Source organism: Erythrolamprus reginae, chromosome 1 (genome assembly GCF_031021105.1).
Source record: "Erythrolamprus reginae isolate rEryReg1 chromosome 1, rEryReg1.hap1, whole genome shotgun sequence".
In the NCBI taxonomy this organism is placed as follows: domain Eukaryota; kingdom Metazoa; phylum Chordata; class Lepidosauria; order Squamata; family Dipsadidae; genus Erythrolamprus; species Erythrolamprus reginae.
Window position 1 is genome coordinate 169,132,193 of NC_091950.1, and position 20,726 is coordinate 169,152,918.

Consider the following 20,726-nt stretch of genomic DNA (forward strand, 5'->3'; position numbering starts at 1 on the left):
GGCGGGCGGAGCTGCGCCCTCCTTCGCCCGCCTCCTTTCCGGCAGGCAGGTGGGGCTGCCCAACTGCGCAGAGTGGCTCCTCCCCTCCAGACGCGTGTCGGGGAAGCGGGTCGGTTGCGGGAACGAGCGAGCGGACCAGCGCCGTCAAAGCGGAGGGAACCGAGCAGATCAGCTGCTGGGCGGCCTCCCTGGGTCTTCCCGACTTCACCCTGTCAATTTGGTTAGTGGAGGCGGGAAACGGCAGGGGGGGGTATGTAAGACATACCCCGAAAGTAAGACATAGGGGGGCTTTGGGGGGTAAAAAGATAGTAAGACACTGCCTTACTATCGGGGAAACACGGTAATAGACTCCCTCAATTTGCATACCAAGTAAACAGATCAACAGATGATTCTGTTAATATGACTCTTCACTATATTCTACAACATATTAGCTGCCCCGAGTCTGCAGAGTGGGGCGGCATACAAATCTAATAAATAAGTAAGTAAGTAAGTAAGTAAGTAAGTAAGTAAGTAAGTAAGTAAGTAAGTAAGTAAGTAAGTAAATAAATATTGAATCTCCAAAGACCTATGCAAGGATCCGCTTTGTAGATTTTAGTTCAGCATTCAATACAAACATTTCAGACACTCTTCTAACTAAGCTGAACCAGCTACTGGTACCTGAACACACTTGTAAGTGCATCATAACCTTCCTAACAAACAGGATGCAGCTAGTGCTCATAGGGCCTCAGTGGTGCAGTGGTTAGAGTGCAGTACTGCAAGCTTCTTCTGCTGATCACCAACTGCCATCAGTTTAGCAGATTGAATCTCAGTAGGCTCAAGGTTGACCCAGTCTTTCCTCCTTCCAAGGTCGGTAAAATGAGGACCCAGATAGCTGGGGGCAATATGCTTCCTCTCTGTAAACCGCTTAGAGAGGGCTGTAAAGCAAGGTGAAACGGTAAGTCTAAATGCTATTGCTATTGTTATTGCTAAGTGAAGCTAAGCAGAATCACATCAGATATCTGTACAATTAGCACAGCCCCCTCCCAAGGCTGTGGGCTCTCTCCTCTTCTCTCTATACACCAGTGACTGCATCTATAACAATCTATTTGTTAAACTACTGAAGTTCGCAGATGATACAACAGTGATCGTCCTCATTGTAGATAATAATGAATCCACATACAGCTAGGAGGTTGAAAAACTAAACCTGTGGTGCAAGCACAACAATCTGGAACTGAATACACACAAAACTATAAATGGTGGTTGACTTTAGGAGAAATCTAAAGTCAGGTGGAAGAAACCCATATTTCCACCTCTTAAAATACTAGACAACACATATCAACAGTAGAGACCTTCAAATTTCTAGGTTTGACTATATCACAAGATTTAAAATGGACACCTAACATCAAAAACATCATCAAAAAAGCACAACAATTCCCACAGCCGACTTACCGGCCGATGGGGTTTGCGGCGATCGGCGGGGATGGAGGCCGCCATGTTGGGGGGCGGAGTCACGGCACCCACGTCGGGTGCCGTGACCACGTGGTGCGGTGCGTGGGCACCGATTGGCCGGGCGAGTGTGGGCAGCCCTATAAGAGGGGGCTGCCTTGTGGCGCAGCAGTCTCGCCCGGAGCATCGTGAGGCGAGGCTGCTGCTGCTGCTGCCGGCTCGTGGCTGCGTCATTCGGCCTGCGTCACAGGCCCGAAGGCCGGGGAAGCAGCCGATCGTCGAGGGACACTCGGCGGGCGCCTTTGAGGCTTGAAGAGCCGCGATCGGCGGCTGGACAGGCAGTTCGCTTCGGCGACACCCCGTCAGGGTTTGGAGGCGCAATTTCGAGTGGTTGATGGCGGGGGGAGGAAACAGCCGCACAGGGGCCCGGCGGCGGGCTGCAAGGGGGCAGGCCGGAGGGTTAGGCACCCCCCCCAGCGAGCCCCGCCGCACCGGGAGAAGGAGGGCGCCCAAGCGGGCATGGAGCGAGGCCCCAGGGGCAAGGCCTGCCGGGAGGCAGGCTAGTGAGGACGGCCCCATGGGGGTGGCGACCCCCCGGGGGCGCACAAGGGGCCGAAGGGGAGCTTCAGTGGGGGCGAGGGGTCCCCGCCAGGGCCGGGCCCTGCCCGTGGATCCACTGGGGGCCCCAGGGGTGTTTTCTGGTGCAGAGGAGGGGCCTCTCAGCGGTATGGAATCGGGTTTATCGGAAGCAGAGGCATCTGCTGCAAGGCCTGCCAGGAGGGGGCAGGGGGCGAGGGATTCACTTTCTGTTTCCTCACGTATACTGTCTTCATTGCTCGAGAAACTGGAAGAGAGGCCAAAGAAGCGGGGCAGGTCTCGTCGGGGCCGGGCCACGCAAGTTGCCAGCGCAGAGGGGTCTCGGAGCTCATCAGAGTCGGCTGGGAGCCCACAGAGATCCCACGAGGACCGGCATGCGCAGTCAAAGACCAAGCGGAGGAAGGCCAGCAGGATGGTGTCCGGCTCGGAGGAGGCTGACGACGACTCCTCTCACTGGGGTGAGTGCCCTGTGCCTAGGCACCGGTGGTCCCTCCCAAGAGGGCCTCGTGGCAGGCTACGGGCTACAAAACGCACGACACAAGGGGGTCAGAGGACCTGGCGCTCCCGCACAGCTGCGCAAGTTTGGAGGAGGGGGCGTAGAAGGGCAGTGGCTAGGAGGCACAAACGGAAGAGGGATACCTCGAGGGACAGCTCAGGGTCAACCACCTCGGGGTCTACCAGTACTTCTTTTGACAGCGATAATCCTTTCGCGCCGGGCCTACCAGACACTCCACTTAGTATGCACATGTCCCAGTCCCTCAAGCGTAAAATTTGGCGGGGCGCTTACGTGGACATGTTTCAGATTTTGCTACCGGCAAAGTCTAAGAAGGAGAAGGATAAAGAGGGCAAGAAGGGGTCGGATGACCCAAAAGGCACCAAAATGGACAAGGGAATTCTGTCGTGGGCGTATGCATTTTTGGCCTACCACTCTGTGGTGGTAGAAGATGATGTCCATAAGACACATGAGCTCATCTTGTACATGAACATGATTCTGAGAGCGTATCAGGAGTTTGGGGGGGAGGCTTGGAAGCGATATGACGAGGATTTTCGCAGGTTCGCCGCCCACAATAGACACTGGCCGTGGGATATGCGGCATAACGACTTGTGGCTTCAGGCCACGCAGCAAGCATCAACTCCGGCCAGTGGGCGGACACCCACAGGTCATCTGCTCTTAACAACGGGCAAGGAGGCTACTCTTCCCCGCCCGGCTGTGGGGACGGGGACCCCGGCCTCCGGCCAACGCAGCACGGCTGGGTCGTCCTTTCGAGGCCAGCCGTACTGTTACGAGTACGGCGCTAGAGGGGCCTGTTCTAGGGCATATTGTCGTTTTCGCCACGCCTGCGCCTTGTGTAGTGGCAGACACCCGACCTCCACTTGTTACAGGGGACGGGGTGGGGCCGGCTCCAAGGACGCTGGGACCCCCGCCAAACCCCAACCTGGGGGAGCTCAAGGTAAGGGGCCCAACCCCCGTTAGACTGGACAGGTTGCAGCATTGGCTCACCGGCTACCGCCCCAAGAAGGGTGCGGATTTCCTGCTCGCGGGGTTTACCGCGGGCTTCAGGATCCCGTACGGGGGGCCGCGCAGGGCCTGCATGGCGGACAATTTGAGGTCTGTGGCAGGTATGGGCCACGTAGTGCGGGACAAAATTATGAAGGAGGTGCGTGAGGGCCGGGTTTTGGGCCCCTTTTCGGAGCCCCCCTGCCCTTCCTGCAGGTGTCCCCACTCGGTGTGGTGCCCAAGAGGGCCGCGGGTGAGTTTAGGCTTATACATCACCTGTCGTTCCCCCCTGGTGAATCGGTGAACGGCCACATTCCCGAGGAGCTCTGCTCGGTGCGCTACACACCATTCGAGACGGCTGTCGCGATGGTCCGGGCGTGCGGAGTGGGGGCACTGATGGGGAAGTGTGATATCAAATCGGCCTTCCGGCTTTTGCCCATTCACCCGGGGGATTACGACTTGTTGGGTTTCCAGTTCGAGGGCGGGTTCTTTGTTGATAGAGCCTTGCCAATGGGTTGTTCTATATCCTGCTCGTTGTTTGAGAAGTTCAGTTCATTTTTGGAGTGGGCACATGTTAAAAGTACGGGCTTTGCGTCTGTAGTACATTATTTGGATGATTTTCTATTCGCGGGGCCGGCGGGCGCCGTCGATTGTCAGCAGGGAATGTTGGGTTTCCAGGCTTTATGCGCGGATTTAGGCGTACCTTTGGCTCACGAAAAGACCGAGGGGCCTTCGACCAAACTGACATTTTTAGGAATCGAGGTGGACTCCGTTGCACAAACGTGTAGGCTACCCGATGACAAACTGACCAGACTCAAGGAAGCGGTGAGGGTCGCACGAGCCGCAAAGAAGGTGACTTTGAGACAGGTGCAGGAGCTGGCCGGCCTGTTGAATTTTGCTTGTCGGGTGATTGCGCCAGGAAGGGCCTTTATGTTTAGACTGTACAGGGCAACGGTTGGCGTGACAAAACCGCACCACAGGATCAGGTTATCGAAGAGTGTTAGGGAGGACCTCGTGGTGTGGCAAGGGTTTCTGGACGGGTACAACGGAGTGTCATTGTGGAGGCAGGATATGCTGCTGAAAGCGGACTTTCAAGTGAAGTCCGATGCGGCGGGCACGACCGGCTTTGGAGTGGTGTGGCAGAGCAAATGGTTCCGGGCTGACTGGCCGCAGGAGTGGCGCGGAGGGGCCATCTGTAGGGATTTGACATTTTTGGAGCTATTCCCAATTGTCGTGGCCATTGAGCTGTGGGCTTCCAGTTTTGCCGGTAGGACAGTCCACTTTTGGTGTGACAATATGGCGGTAGTACACGTAGTGAATACTCTTTCCTCTAGGAACGAACGGGTTATGGGTTTGGTCCGGCATATGGTTATGAGATGCCTTGCCAACAATATGCTTTTCCGGGCACATCATGTTCCAGGGGTAAGAAACGGGGTGGCTGACGCTCTGTCCAGGGGGCAGTTGGCTAGGTTCCGGCTGCTTGCCCCACAGGCCGAGGAGCACCCGGAAGCAGCCCCACAGCATCTGTGGCTGATTGGAGGGCCGACGTAAGCAAGGCCATGGATTTGTCCATAGCTCCCAGCACCAGGAGAGCATACCAGCGGGCAGGTAGGGAATTTTGGGCTTTTTGTCATGATAGGAGATACGATCAGCTCTGGCCGGCCCCGGTCGAACACCTGCTCGAATTTTGCGCGCTTGACCGCCGCCGTGGGTTGTCTGCCCGGACGATTAGGGGCAAGTTGGCAGGCCTGGCCTTCGTAGCCAAGTCTCGGGGCTTTGCGGACACCACAGGGGATTTCAGGATTAGAAAGACATTAGAGGGTTGGATCAGGGAGAAAGGTCAGGCCCAGGGTGACAGCAGGCATCCCCTAAAGCTCACCCACTTGATGGGGCTTTACGAGCTGTGGGGTCGGCTCTGCCGCTCTGATTATGAGGCATCACTGTACCACGCTGCGGCGGTGACCTTGTTTTTCAGGGCTTTTCGGGTTAGCGAGGTTTTAGCAGCTTCCAGAGCCGATAGCTCCGGCCAGGCGTTCACCACAAGGGATATCAAGTTAGGTCGTAGCTCGGTGTCCTTGAGGTTGCGACGGTCCAAGACCAACCAGAGGGGTAGAGGTGTGACGGTCCAACTTTCCCGGGCTAACAACCGGCGGGTATGCCCGGTGGCCGCGCTTGGGGCGTATTGGGCCCACAGGGGTGTAGAGCCGGGTTTTTTGTTTTGTCATGTGTCCGGGGAACCCCTGACCAGGTACCAGTTCTGGGCTGTCACGTCCAAGGCGCTGGCAAGGCTGGGCTTGGACCCTAGACGTTACGGGACTCACTCATTCAGAATAGGTGCAGCGTCGTTGGCAGCAGTCGAAGGTTTCAGCAGGCTGGATATAAAGACAGTGGGCCGCTGGAGATCTGGGGCCTTCCGGACGTACATCCGCCCCTAGGTGAGTGGGGCGGGGTGGGGGGGGGGGTTGCGCCGGGCCGCCTTTTTGATGCCGCTCTGCTTCCTCCCTTTCTCTAGCCCGACGACTTGACTGGCGCCGCAGAATCCTGATATGTGGCCACAGCATGGTGTACTGGGCCGAGCGGAGGGCCCGTGAGACGACGCCCGGCACGAATTTGGAGATCGATCGAGCGGTGGTCCAGTGGCTGGGTCGACGAGGCCTACGTTGGCGGGAAGTTCTCCCACTGTTGTTCAACAGTGGGAGGGTGCGAGGGGTGCCGGGCTGTTTGGTCTTGCACGTTGGTGGGAACGATCTGGGAGCGATGACAGGTGTAGAGCTGCTGTGGCACATTTGGGAGAGTTTGCAGGTGATCTGGGAGCGGTGGCCAAATACGTGTGTGTGGTGGTCCAACATCCTGCCCAGGAGGAGTTGGCGGCAGGCTAGAAGCCCTAGCGCAGTGGATAAGGCTAGGAAGAGGGTAAACAGAGCGGTTAAGAAGTGGGTTATTCAGGCTGGGGGTGGAGTGGTAGACCATCCAGACATCAGGGCATCCCTCATAGACTTGTACAGACAGGACGGTGTACACTTGACCGATAGTGGGAACGATAAATTTATAGCCGACCTGCAGAGGTGCCTGCACATAGCTGTGCAGGGGGGGGAGCAGGGGGAATAAATTAAAATTTCACCCCCTGCTGTGGCCGATAGGGGGCGGAAAATAAAATAATTAGCAACTGGTGAGCTCCTTTTGGGGCACCTCTACAGAGGTGAGGGGCGAGCTCCTTCTCGGATTACAGGGCTCGACCGGCCTGGGTCCGGGGAGTGAGTCGCTCCTGTGGCTCGCTGGCTGGAGTTTAACGTAGACCAGTAGCGAGCCATCCCACACGCCAGGTGTGGCGTAGTAAGGGTGCAGGGGGTAGGTGTAGTTTAACATGACCCGCACCCAGTTTCAAGGAGTTTTCGCCCCAGGGTTGCTGTCTGAATTGGGCATGTTATTCCGCCCCCATTTGATTTTGCACCCTGCAGGTCATGTGGGGTTAATGGTTTAAATAAGTTAATAAGTTAAGAATTAAGTTGTTGAATAAAAGTGACCCCGTTATACCCACACCTTGTGTCCGACTATTACTCCGCCTGCGCCGCAATTCCCACAGCCGACTTACCGGCCGGTGGGGTTTGCGGCGATCGGCGGGGATGGAGGCCGCCATGTTGGGGGGCGGAGTCACGGCACCCACGTCGGGTGCCGTGACCACGTGGTGCGGTGCGTGGGCACCGATTGGCCGGGCGAGTGTGGGCAGCCCTATAAGAGGGGGCTGCCTTGTGGCGCAGCAGTCTCGCCCGGAGCATCGTGAGGCACCCACCCACCCTCCCTCTGTTACAGGGTGCATATGATGGGTCGCCCTCCGGGGGGCCGAGTAGGAATTTTTTGCAGTCGCAGCAGAATTGGACGAGCTGCGATTGTTTTTTCGCCTACTCCACTCTGTGCGTGGGAGTGTGGTTAGGGGGTGGCCCCACCATCTAGTGCCCCCCCCTTAGGGTCACTGGGGGGGGGAGGGGTGGCCGATAGGGGGCGGAAAATAAAATAATTAGCAACTGGTGAGCTCCTTTTGGGGCACCTCTACAGAGGTGAGGGGCGAGCTCCTTCTCGGATTACAGGGCTCGACCGGCCTGGGTCCGGGGAGTGAGTCGCTCCTGTGGCTCGCTGGCTGGAGTTTAACGTAGACCAGTAGCGAGCCATCCCACACGCCAGGTGTGGCGTAGTAAGGGTGCAGGGGGTAGGTGTAGTTTAACATGACCCGCACCCAGTTTCAAGGAGTTTTCGCCCCAGGGTTGCTGTCTGAATTGGGCATGTTATTCCGCCCCCATTTGATTTTGCACCCTGCAGGTCATGTGGGGTTAATGGTTTAAATAAGTTAATAAGTTAAGAATTAAGTTGTTGAATAAAAGTGACCCCGTTATACCCACACCTTGTGTCCGACTATTACTCCGCCTGCGCCGCAAAGAATGCTCTTTCTGCACCAACTTAGAAAACTCAAATTGCCCAAGGAGCTGCTGATAAGTTCTACAGAGAAATTATTGACTCTGTCATCTGCACCTCTATAACTGTCTGGTTTGGTTCTGCAACCCAACAAGACAGACACAGACTTCAGAGGATAATCAGAACTGCAGAAAAAACAATTGCTACCAATCTGCCTTCCATTGAGCACCTGGATACTGCATGAGTCAAAAAAGGGCTGTGAAAATATTTACAGACACTTCACAACTATTCACTTCACTACTATTATTAAGTCTGCACTACTATTAATCTTCTCATTGTTCCCATCACCCATCTCCTCCCATTAAAGACTGTAACTTTTTTGCTTTATCCTTACAATTTATATTGACAGGTTCCTAGTATGATTTGATTGCTTATTTGTACCCCGACTATCATTAAGCTTTGCACCTTATGATTCTTGGTGAATGTATCTTTTCTTTTATGTATGCTGAGAGCACCAAGACAAATTCCTTGTGTGGCCAATCACACTTGGCCAATCAAAAAAATTCTATTCTATTCTATTCTATTCCATTCCAGTCCAGTCCAGTCCAGTCCAGTCCAGTCCAGTCTAGTCTAGTCTAGTCTAGTCTAGTCCATCCCATTCCATTCCATTCCATTCCATCCTATTTCTATTCATATGTGGAGTGGTGTAGTAATTAAGAAGCAGAAAACTTTTCCTATCGTGTTCAGTCTACTCTAGCTGCCTGACATATGGGGAAAATCTATTTGACCCTCTTACACAACTTGTGTAATGGGGAAGGCAAGTGAGTTAAGATGATCAAGGAAAATTACAGGGTCAAGCAACAAAGCCAATTAGGTGGAGACAGAGGCCATATGAATACTGAACAGAAATTACACACTCTACATTGGCAAAAGAAAATTGACTATGTAGTGGCTTGAATTCAAAGATTTATATTTTTATTTATCAATTTAAATAACTTAGTGCACATTATTAGTACTTCTAGTAGTATATATGTATAACTCCCTGGGAATTTCTGGGAAAACCGAATATAAAAAAGTATTTTGTGCCATTTTGGTTGGCCCTAGAGAGATCTTGGAAGTTTTTCCAATGTAGCTGTGCAGGTTCACTAGAAATGACTCTTTTGATGTCCAATGGACATCTCTAAGCATTCAAGAGCTGCAGCAACTGTGAAGACTTATAACAGGTACTCAAAAGTAAATCTTGTGCATTTATTATTACATAAATGGACATTATTGTATATGCAATTTGACTTTCTGACTGTTTTGTGCTATTGTAATATTCAACAAATCAATCTTGAGCATTCCGTAAAATATACTTTTAAAATTATACTGGACACTTGTTAATAGAGATAACAAATTACTTTTAATTACTCTTATTATTAGGGAACAAATGTATTGCTGTTAATATGTAGATGGTTCTACTAGTTATGTTGCGGCGCAGGCGGAGTAACAGTCGGACACAAAGGTGTGGGTATAAATAGGGTCACTTTTATTAAACAAAATCCAAATTAACTATTTAGCCAATTAAACCACGTGACCTGCAAAGGTGCATAAATCAAATGGGGGCGGAGTTAACTTTGCAACAAACTCACTTGAGCAACTCTAGGGCGAAAGCTCCTTGCCCGGGTGCAGGGTCAGGTAAAATTACACCTGCCCCCTGCCCAATGCTACGCCCCCACGGCGTGTGGGATGGCTCGCCACTGGTCTCTGATACGCCACAGGCAGCGAGCCACAGGAGCGACCCCCTCCCCGAACCCAAGCCGGTCGAGCCCTGTAATCCGAGAAGGAGATCGCCCCTCACCTCAGTAGAGGTGCCCCTAAAGGAGATCACACAGTTGCTGCTTACGCCCATTTCCGCCCCCTTTCGGCCGTCCCCCCCCCAGTGACCTTGAGGGGGGGCCCTAGTTGGTGAGACCACCCCCTAACCACACACTCCCACGCACAGAGTGGAGTAGGCGAAACAACAGCCACAATTCGGCCAATTCCTTGTGACTGCAAAAAATTCCTACTCGGCCCCACCGAGGGCGACCCATCATATGCACCCTGTAACAGAGGGAGGGTGGGCGGGTGTCCCGCGCCAGCGGGCAGGAGGCACTGCGCCACGAGGCAGCCCCTTTTGTAGGGCTGCCTCCCTCCTGCCCGGTTCACTGGGTGACCGAGCACCCAGGCGCTGCGCTGCGGCCCCCGGGGATGACGTGGGGTCCGCAGGCTCCGCCCCAACATGGCGGCCTCCTTCCCCGGCCCACGCCGCAACCCTCGCCAGCGGTGAGTCGCCAGCGGCATTGCGGCGCAGGCGGAGTAACAGTCGGACACAAAGGTGTGGGTATAAATAGGGTCACTTTTATTAAACAAAATTCAAATTAACTATTTAGCCAATTAAACCACGTGACCTGCAAAGGTGCATAAATCAAATGGGGGCGGAGTTAACTTTGCAACAAACTCACTTGAGCAACTCTAGGGCGAAAGCTCCTTGCCCGGGTGCAGGGTCAGGTAAAATTACACCTGCCCCCTGCCCAATGCTACGCCCCCACGGCGTGTGGGATGGCTCGCCACTGGTCTCTGATACGCCACAGGCAGCGAGCCACAGGAGCGACCCCCTCCCCGAACCCAAGCCGGTCGAGCCCTGTAATCCGAGAAGGAGATCGCCCCTCACCTCAGTAGAGGTGCCCCTAAAGGAGATCACACAGTTGCTGCTTACGCCCATTTCCGCCCCCTTTCGGCCACAGCAGGGGGTGAAATTATAAATTTATTCCCCCTGCTCCCCCCCCCCCCTGCACATGAATGTGCAGGCACCTCTGCAGGTCCGCTATGAATTTGTCATTCCCCTCGTCTGTCAAATGTACCCCGACCCTTCTGAATAAAGCTAACTGTGATACTCTGAATGTTGGGGAGATCTATCACTCCACCCCCCCGTCTGGAGTACCCATTCCTTCGCTGCCCTGTTGCCTCTCTACCTGGCATCCTCCACCACCTTATGCTCTTGGCATACCACCGCACCTCCGATAATACATGGTATATCATGCGTGTGTCAGACCACCTTTCCACATTCACCAGCAACAGGTGGTTGCCACCAGTGGGCCACACCAAACAATCTGGGTCCGGCCCCTCACTGCTCCCAACATCCACAACGGGAGAGGCCCATCATACGGAGACCTCCGAGCTCAAGCCCCTTCCACTGAAGCCCCAGTGACTCAGCAACTTCCACATTCCTGAAGACAATGTTGCAGCTGTACATCCAGCTGACCTGCCACGTAGTGGCCGCAGTTCGCTACTGTGGGCAAGGAAGGGCAACTCCATCGCACTTTGCGCGTAATAAAGTGGAGCAGGGCCAGGACCTAGAAAAACGATAAGAATAACAAGACAGTGTTAGCCACCCGCTCCCAAAAACGCTTGTACTCAGGCGCTCGAATCTACGCCATGAAAACCCACTGACTTCAATACGCCACCGTATTCGCTACTTTGCGGAGAACTCGCTGAAAACCGCAATCAGTATTGCTGAGGGAATACCACCCGATACCCCCAATCCTCCTAAAAACGGCCCCCACTGTTATTTGCTCAGTGGAGGCCAGTCTTATGGTACAAAGGGAACCATTCCCTGGCGTCCTCGCTGTGCCTGGACTGGGTCCCTCACACCCAGGCCTCTGTCCTGTTAGCTACGCCTGGCCAGTGATCAATCCACCATCTGCGTTACTGGAGACTTCGAGCTCAACCAATGCGGTTGCCACAGCCTCCAAATGAACATCGATTTCCTGGCCCAGGGAACCGTACACGATCCACTACTGTGCGACCAGGACAGCACCTGGCATACCCCCGTGTCCCAAAGGCCATAGTTTTGGCTGTCGAGTGAAACGGCCTTGCCTCGCTAGGTGAGAAGCTGGGTCTCTCCCAATGCCGCTGCCCCTGGGACTGGGTAAGATATAGCGGCTTACTAATTCTCCCCCATCTGCGTCCTTTCCCTGGACCGTCCCTTGATCGCTCCCCCCGTCCTCAAATAGTCAGCCACCGGGTCTTTTGGTAGGAGAGCTAAGCCCCCCCTTGTTGCCCATACACGAGGGCGTGTAACCGTGCGGTCCCCACCTGCACTCCTTTGCTTGAGCGAAGGCGCCGCCCACCATTCTGGGTACCCTGTGCCCACGCCCATGCCATGTGGCTGCCAACCACCTGCCCCTGCGCACATACTCCCCGTTAACCGACCGGGCCTTCTGCTGCTGTCTCGCTTCCCCGCCACTACATCAGCTGTGCCACAGTCGCAGCCCCATGTTCCTGTATTCCTCTCAGGCAGTCACCATACTCTTCTTCCGCCTTAAAGTGCCTGGGAGACGCGCCAATATGCTCCGTGGCCCTGGTCGCTCGCCCAGGGGGTAGAATAGGTGCGAGAAGTTTATGCAGTAAGCAAAGGCCCCTGCAAATGCCTTCTGCACCGTTAGCGCACGAATTGGCTTGACCAACATGACTTAGATCAATATAACCATAATTTTAATGGTAACATCCTGACACCCCCAACATCGACATAGCTTGCGATAATAACCCTTTATAAACAACCCCTCCCTGAAACAATTAGTATAATGCTTAATAACTCCTCTTAAGGTAAAATCAACTCAAGCGTGAATTTGATTCAGATGACCGCAAAACCTAGCATTCGTGCAAGCCCCCCCATTCCAGGAAAGGACCACACCCTTGCTCTGAACAACTAAAGGGGCTGCGATAAACTAACTAATTCGTTTATTTATTCATTTATGCCATTGTCATGCCGCCCTTTTCCCTAGACCCATGGCGGCTCACCACATGTCGGCCACAGCACGTTTCAAACAGAGCCAGGCTATTCCCCCACAATCCGGTTCCACATTGCTTACTTCTGAGTGGATTAACCAGAGATTAGGAGGGGGTCTGCAGGCTGTATTTATGACATTAATAGTGGCTCCCAGGTTTGTTGGCACAGAAAAAGGGCCTGCTACCAACTACACCCGTACTGTTATGGCCCTCAGTACAAATTGACATTTGAGAATGTGGCCAAATTCAGAACATTAGTAGTGAGGAGCCACCGACAGTCATGCCAACAGTGGTGGAGATCTACCCCCCCAGTGTCGAGGGCAGTATTGATGCTATCGCATAATGGAAGAAATGCTTCCCTGGCGTAATGTCTCCCTTACCAATACCTTGTTCCCCTTATGTTTCTTGTCCTGAAAGGAACTGCCATAGCATACAACAATTTCAGGGAATCCCAAATTATTGGCCCCCATTGCCTAAATGGCCCTCGCCAATTTAACTACCTCCCTATGTAATAAGGCCAACAAGGACCTCGTGTGGACCCCTTGCCCCGGCCAAATTGGCCAATGATAGAAACATAAAGGATTGATGGCAGGAAAAAGACTCCAAGGTCCATCCAGTCTGCCTCCACACTACTCCCCGTACACTATCCTGCAATGGATATGCTCATCCCAGACACGTTCAAATTCAGCCACTGCAGATCCACTGCCCCTGTCTGCTGTACATTCATCCCAAGGATCAACCACTCTTTCGATAGAACCATAAAATAAATGACAATGACAACGATAACACCCGAGGCACCCAATCGGGGCGTGCTCACAAATACGCTCCACTCTGCTAGAGACGTAAGCCTTTACAGTGAGCGACTGTGCCCAGGCTGCTTACTGTAAGGGTGTGTATGTGTGTGTTCCAGGCTTTGCCCCAAACTGGGGAAAGGTGGGACTGCCATATGGGCAATCCCCCTACCTTGCAATGGGGGCATAGTAATGCTGCTGTCCAGCCAAATTACTGGTGCCTAGCTCATAAATCCCATAAAGTTAAAATAAATTATATCCTGAATAATAATAGTAATAATAATCATAATAACAATTCATTAATTTTCCATGTCACCCCCCTCTACCGACAATATATATAACATTGTAGCATTGATTGACTCTTTATGCATCCCGCCAGTCGAGAAACCCAACCTTTGGCTTATACCAGACCATTAGCTTGCAGGCAGGAGCCTTGTTTCTCTCATTCGGTATACCCTAAACCCACTGTTAGTATGAAACTAATAAATTAAATTAATAGTATATTAAATAAAACTGAACCCAGTGGTTCAAATAATCCAACCACTTCATCAGCTGCAGCTTCCTAAAAAGGGGGGGAATTAGATCCATCAACCACTGTATTAATCCATATCTCTAGTGGAAGTTCCTCCTGAGCCTAGTGGATTAATAATAAATAGTACTTTAATTATTTTTTACAATTCATTGGTCAATAAATCAGTCAAGAATGAAATGCATCTTATCAAATAACTGGGTGCCATATTATATATATGCAAAATTAATCGGGAATAAATAATTCAATATTGGCATTATAATCGATAAATTACTCCTTTGTCCCGAAATGAGGGGAGAGGGGGGGGGCAATCCAATTATAATTTTATGACCAATTAATAAATCCCCCGCCCTCAATCCAGGCTGCCATGTCTCTACCAATTAATCCTGTGGGTTTCAGCGAACCAAACAACTTCTGCCCACAGCTGGAAACATTAGCCTTACCGATCACTACCATTAAAAACAGATTTATATGTAGTAATAATAATAATAATAATAATAACAACCACGATAATAATAATAATTTATTAAATTCGTATGCCGCCCCTCTCCGAAGACTCAGGGCGGCTCCCGCAAACGCTGTGTGCTAATAAATACTGGCAAGAGGCAACAACCATGTAAAACCTCTCCTCCACCAGGGGAAAAGGGGGCCCCCAATCAGCGACAGCCAGTCTAGAGCTAATGGGGGAGGGGCCGGCGGGAGGCAAGAACCCCCCCCCCGGCGCCGCGCAAAGTCCAGCCACGTGGAGGAAGGGCGAACTGCCTATCTGCTGCTGTCGCCCACTCCCTAACAATCGCCCCGGCCTCCCCGCACTAAAACGCTCCAAGCGCTTAGCCCGCAGGGCCGAGAGAGCCCTGGCTCACCTGCCCGGGTGGCACACAGGCCCGGAAAACAAACAAACCCAGCCGGCAAGCCGTCGCCGCCCACGCGCGCCCTGCCGCCATATAAACAAAGTTGGGGGGGGGCGCCGGCCCGTGGCAGCCAACTGACCCCCTCCCCCCTTCCCAAGCAATCAAAACCCGGCAGGCAAAAGCAAAACGGCGAATCCCCCAAGTTCCCGCCGGCGCCGTCCTGCGCGCTGCCGGCAACGAAGAAGGAGAGGCGACGTCGCCATCCCGATGGGCGCCCGGCGAACAGCATGTTCCCGGGCGCTGGATGCCGCCGCCCCCCATTCCCACAAACCCAAGCTGCCCCCGGCGATCGCAATCGATCCCAGGGGCTTCGCAAGTGCACCGCCGCCTCTTCATTTCTCCCGTCGGGGAGAAAAGGCTCGCTGGTCCCCCCTCGCCGGTAGGCAAGATCGGGGGGAAGAGATGTCCCGCGCCAGCGGGCAGGAGGCACTGCGCCACGAGGCAGCCCCTTTTGTAGGGCTGCCTCCCTCCTGCCCGGTTCACTGGGTGACCGAGCACCCAGGCGCTGCGCTGCGGCCCCCGGGGATGACGTGGGGTCCGCAGGCTCCGCCCCAACATGGCGGCCTCCTTCCCCGGCCCACGCCGCAACCCTCGCCAGCGGTGAGTCGCCAGCGGCAATGTTCTTAGTAGATTTGCTTGTGCATGCAGAACATAGTTTACAGTTTTAGTGAAATACTAAAACAAAACTGATAGAAGTGGTCCAATTATGTAGTAATAGATAACATTGGGATTAATAACAAGAAAAGAGGCCACCAAAACACATAAACACAACTCATTAACTAACTGTATTAATTAGGGTGGAAGAATTGTAAGCAGTGACATTTTAAATTGTTCCAGTCAATGCCTATGGATTAGGCTTTAACAACTTTCCTGACTAACTTTAATTTATCGAATTAGCTTATCTCTCATACAAATTTTCTCTATTAAACTGGAATGAATTTAAATGTATACATAGACAGGATCAGATCCAAAGTGGCTTAAACCCAGTGATGGACTCCTACGAGAACAGTTAGGAATGCAGTTCCGGTAGCAAAATTTGGAGCTCCACTCCAGAGCACCCAATTTGCACTGAAAGATGTTGAAACAAAACGCATAAGCACACCCATAGTGTGGTAGTAAAAATTTTGGTAGCCCATCACTGCTTAAACCTTTTCTTGTCTTTAATGTAATGTTACTGCATTAGTATAGTGCATTAATTAGTGCATTAGTATAGTATAAGGAAACATCCAATAAATGGAAATAATGCCTTTTGTGGTAAAGTTATTGATATACATGCTATGATGTAAAAATGAAAGATTAGAAGATTAATCCAAGCAAAGGGTCCTGTTTAATATGCTTGCAATAAGAAAGCTCCCTATGTGATAAAGTATTTCTAAGGCAAGAAATATTTGGAAAGTTAAAGCAAAGTAGAAAAACTTACTTTTCTGACATCTTCTTCCAACATAACCTTCCGTACAGGAGCAGAGGTTGTTTCTCATACATAGCCCTTTGTTCTTACAAGGAGGATTGCAGAATGCTAATTACACAGTGTAAACAAATAAACCAAGGTTACTGGTAATCGGACAGGAATTGCAAAATAGACCTCAGCAGCCTAATGGTATGGCACATTCCTTGGTAATAGTGTGCCCATGATGATATATAGGATTATACAGTAGATTACTAATAGAATCTGATTTCTCAAGGAAATCCTCCCACTGAAGGATTTTCATTATTTTAGCATAGCTTTATATAGGAAGAAAAGCCAGAAAATGGTTTGTTTTCTTTAAATTCAGTTTACTATATGACCTCAGCCACCGTACTTTATGGGTTATTATGTCAATGATGCAATTATTATTATTTATTTTGATTTATCGCACATTGAGTTAAATGCTCAGACTAGTTTTGCATTTTTGTCCACTTATCAAGTCCTTGCCAAGGACCTGGGAAAGGCAGATGTGGGTGTTTGAGGGGGTTATAGATATTGTTACAGGATGTAAGCTTTTCAGAGTAAAGCTACCTTTTGCAATTGACTAAAGGTGATTTGTCAATGCTGGTGGTACTCCAATTATTTTGGGATTGTGCCCAAGTTGCCTATGACTATTGGCACTACTGGTATCTTTGCTTAATGAGCTCTCATTACTTGGCCCAGCTCCTGCCCACCTAGCAGCTTAAAAGCATGCAAGTCAGTGGTGGTTTGCTCGGGATTGGGCAGCATAGAAGTAAAATAAAATAAAATAAAATAAAATAAAATAAAATAAAATAAAATAAAATAAAATAAAATAAAATAAAATAAAATAAAATAAAATAAAATAAAATAAAATAAAATAAAATAAAATAAAATAAAATAAAATAAAATAAAATAAAATAAAATAAAATAAAATAAAATAAAATAAAATAAAATAAAATAAAATAAAATAAAATAAAATAAAATAAAATAAAATAAAATAAAATAAAATAAAATAAAATAAAATAAAATAAAATAAAATAAAATAAAATAAAATAAAATAAAATAAAATAAAATAAAATAAAATAAAATAAAATAAAATAAAATAAAATAAAATAAAATAAAATAAAATAAAATAAAATAAAATAAAATAAAATAAAATAAAATAAAATAAAATAAAATAAAATAAAATAAAATAAAATAAAATAAAATAAAATAAAATAAAATAAAATAAAATAAAATAAAATAAAATAAAATAAAATAAAATAAAATAAAATAAAATAAAATAAAATAAAATAAAATAAAATAAAATAAAATAAAATAAAATAAAATAAAATAAAATAAAATAAAATAAAATAAAATAAAATAAAATAAAATAAAATAAAATAAAATAAAATAAAATAAAATAAAATAAAATAAAATAAAATAAAATAAAATAAAATAAAATAAAATAAAATAAAATAAAATAAAATTTGTTTATTCGACAGGACCCGGAGAAGGCCAACTCTGTGGGACCTAACCAGTCACTGGGATTCGTGCGGCAGAAGGCGGTCTCGGAGATATTCTGGCCTGATGCCATGAAGGGCTTTATAGGTCATGACCAACACTTTTAATTGTGACTGTAAACTGATCGGCAACCAATGCAGACTGCGGAGTGTTGGTGTGACATGGGCATACCTAGGGAAGCCCATGATTGCTTTCGCAGCTGCGTTTTGCATGATCTGAAGTTTCTGAGCACTCTTCAAAGGTAGCCCCATGTAGAGAGTGTTACAGTAGTTGAACCTCGAGGTGATGAGGGCATGAGTGACTGTGAGCTGCAACTGGTGCACCAGATGAACCTGGGCAAACGCCCCACTCGCCACCACTGAAATATGGTTTTCTTATGTTAGCTGTGGATTGAGGAGGACACCCAAGTTGCGAACCCTCTCTGAGGGAGTCAATAATCTACCCCAGGGTGATGGACGGACAGAAATTGGTAGTGATGGCCAGCTTGCTACACCCCAAAACCAGTCCTCCAGTTTATTTTTTATCAATTTAATTTATAGGCTGCCCAACCCCTTCCAGACTCTGGGTAGCAGTTTCCACATCTTGAAAGTGGCTGGCAAAGCACCCTCTGCACATGCGCAAAGACTTATGTGACATGCGTAGAGAGTCAGTACCCAGATGTGATGCACATACTTCTGACATGACATGCATACTTCCGCACTGGTAAGGTAAGAGAAACTCACCACCAAGTTCAAATAGATTAATAGGTACCATTTCAATGGAAAGGTCATACTGGCCACATGACCATGGAAATGGTCTTCGGGCAACCCTGGCTCCCTTGGCCAAGAAACAGAAAGGAGCACTGTACCCTAGAGTCAGTCATGACAAACAGAGAAAGCTTTATTTTTTACAGTATATAAGTCTACTAAGAAAAAATCCCACTACATATGTGTACCCTACTTTCAGGTAAAGAAATGTAGGGTAGCAGCTATATAGCCTTTGATCAAAGATGATATTACTGGAGTTTGAGAGATTGCCAGAATAAATGAATGTATTTAGGTGTTAGCTTTACATTGCGATGTTACATATGTGGTATTTAGAAGGGATCAGAATCAGACTTACTTTGAGATTGTTCATTTAAGATTTCTCTTTTAGGCTTTCAATGAAAATCAACATCACTACTACAGTATTATTATAATAATTATATTGTATTGTATTATTACTGTTACAATTACTGTTACTTTAATTCCTCATCTTCTCACCCCCCCACATACACAATTTAAACCCACACAATTTAAAACAAAATACAATAATTAGAAACAGAAAATTGCAATAAGACAATTCAAACTACTATTAATGAGTATTTAATGAGGCATTAATTTGTTTATGTGTAGATCATAGACACAATTAGATGTAATAAGGTTATGTGATTGGGATATTTTAATCAGTAAAAATATAATGATAAAATACTTTTTTTCCCAAAGGTTGCTGGTAAGAAAAAAATAATTGAAATGAGAAACTGAAAGACAGTTGGAGCTAAGTGCAAAATCTCTGATAGATGCTTAGCAGGGTTCATAACAAATTTTTATTTATTTATTATTTATTATTTAGATTTGTATGCCGCCCCTCTCCGCAGACAGTTGCCTGGTACTATCAGGGATAGAACTGTTTTCACACTTTCAGGATATAAAATAGTAAAAGTTTGATTATTGAAAGTTTCCTTCTTAGCAGAACAGAATAACAGAGTTGGAAGGAACTTTAGAACTCTTCTAGTCAAACTCCCTGTTGAAGCAGGAAACCCTATACAGTGGTACTTCTACTTAAGAACTTAATTCATTCCATGACCAGGTTCTTACGTAGAAAAGTTTGTAAGTAGAAGCAATTTTTCCCAGAGGAATCAATGTAAAAGCAAATAATGCATGCAAAGCCATTAGGAAAGAAATAAAAGCTCAGAATTTGGGTGGGAGGAGGAGGAGGAAGAAGAGGAGGAGGACAGTCGTTGCTGAAGGAAGTAGGTGAGGTGAGGGGAATCAAAAAAATCCAAAACCTGAAAGTTTTAAAAAAAAGAGAGGGACTCTGAGGCAGCGAGGCGGAGCATGCACCTCCTATACACCTGCCACGAGGCTGCCTCCCATACACTGCGCCAGAGAGAGAAAACCAGGGGGAATGGCAGGAAACTGGCTAGGCCTTTGTGCTATTCTCAAATTTCCTGTGAAATTTTTCTGGGCTTGGGTTCTTAACTAAAAAATGGTTCTTAAGAAGAGGCAAAAAAATCTTGAACACCCGATACTTATCTAGAAAAGTTCTTAAGTAGAGGCGTTCTTAAGTAGATGTACTACTGTATACCATTTCAGACAAATGCTATCCAATCTCTCCTTAAAAGCTTTCAGTGTTGGAGAACCATAACTTCTGACGGCAAACCATCCCACTGCTGAATAGTTCTTATTGTCAGGAAATTTCTTACATTATAATAGAGCAAATCAAAAGAAACCAAAGTATGGAGTGCAAAATGCCCTCATCCTTGACCATAATATAATTTAATATGTCTCACATTAAAAAAAAAACCTATGTTATATTGACCAGGAAGAAATTACTGTATGGATTGCTGCAATACAAACAAATTATACCACTAAGTGTGTAACATATTTTGAACTGCTAACAGTCTTTAATTATAATAGATTAGGAAAATTATATGTGTAACAACCATTTATATCAGTTTACTAGAAAGAGTCCATGTATGGGGAGAAACAGTGCATGAAAACCAGTTAAGGAGAATTTATATCCTGGCTGATAGAACAAAAAGGAAACTTTCCATCTATCCATCACTTTTATTCTCATTTAAAGTAATATA

At 48.4% G+C, this 20,726-nt stretch overlaps 1 protein-coding gene across 1 annotated transcript in view; it reads right to left on the reverse strand.

Moving 5' to 3' along the window:
* VWDE (von Willebrand factor D and EGF domains) overlaps positions 1-20,726 on the reverse strand; it is a 332,452-nt gene that overhangs the window by 52,140 nt on the left and 259,586 nt on the right. Inside the window, exon 26 of the mRNA XM_070753903.1 lies at positions 16,388-16,483. Within this exon, the coding sequence (XP_070610004.1) occupies positions 16,388-16,483 (96 nt within the window). The remainder of the gene's footprint in view (positions 1-16,387; positions 16,484-20,726) is intronic.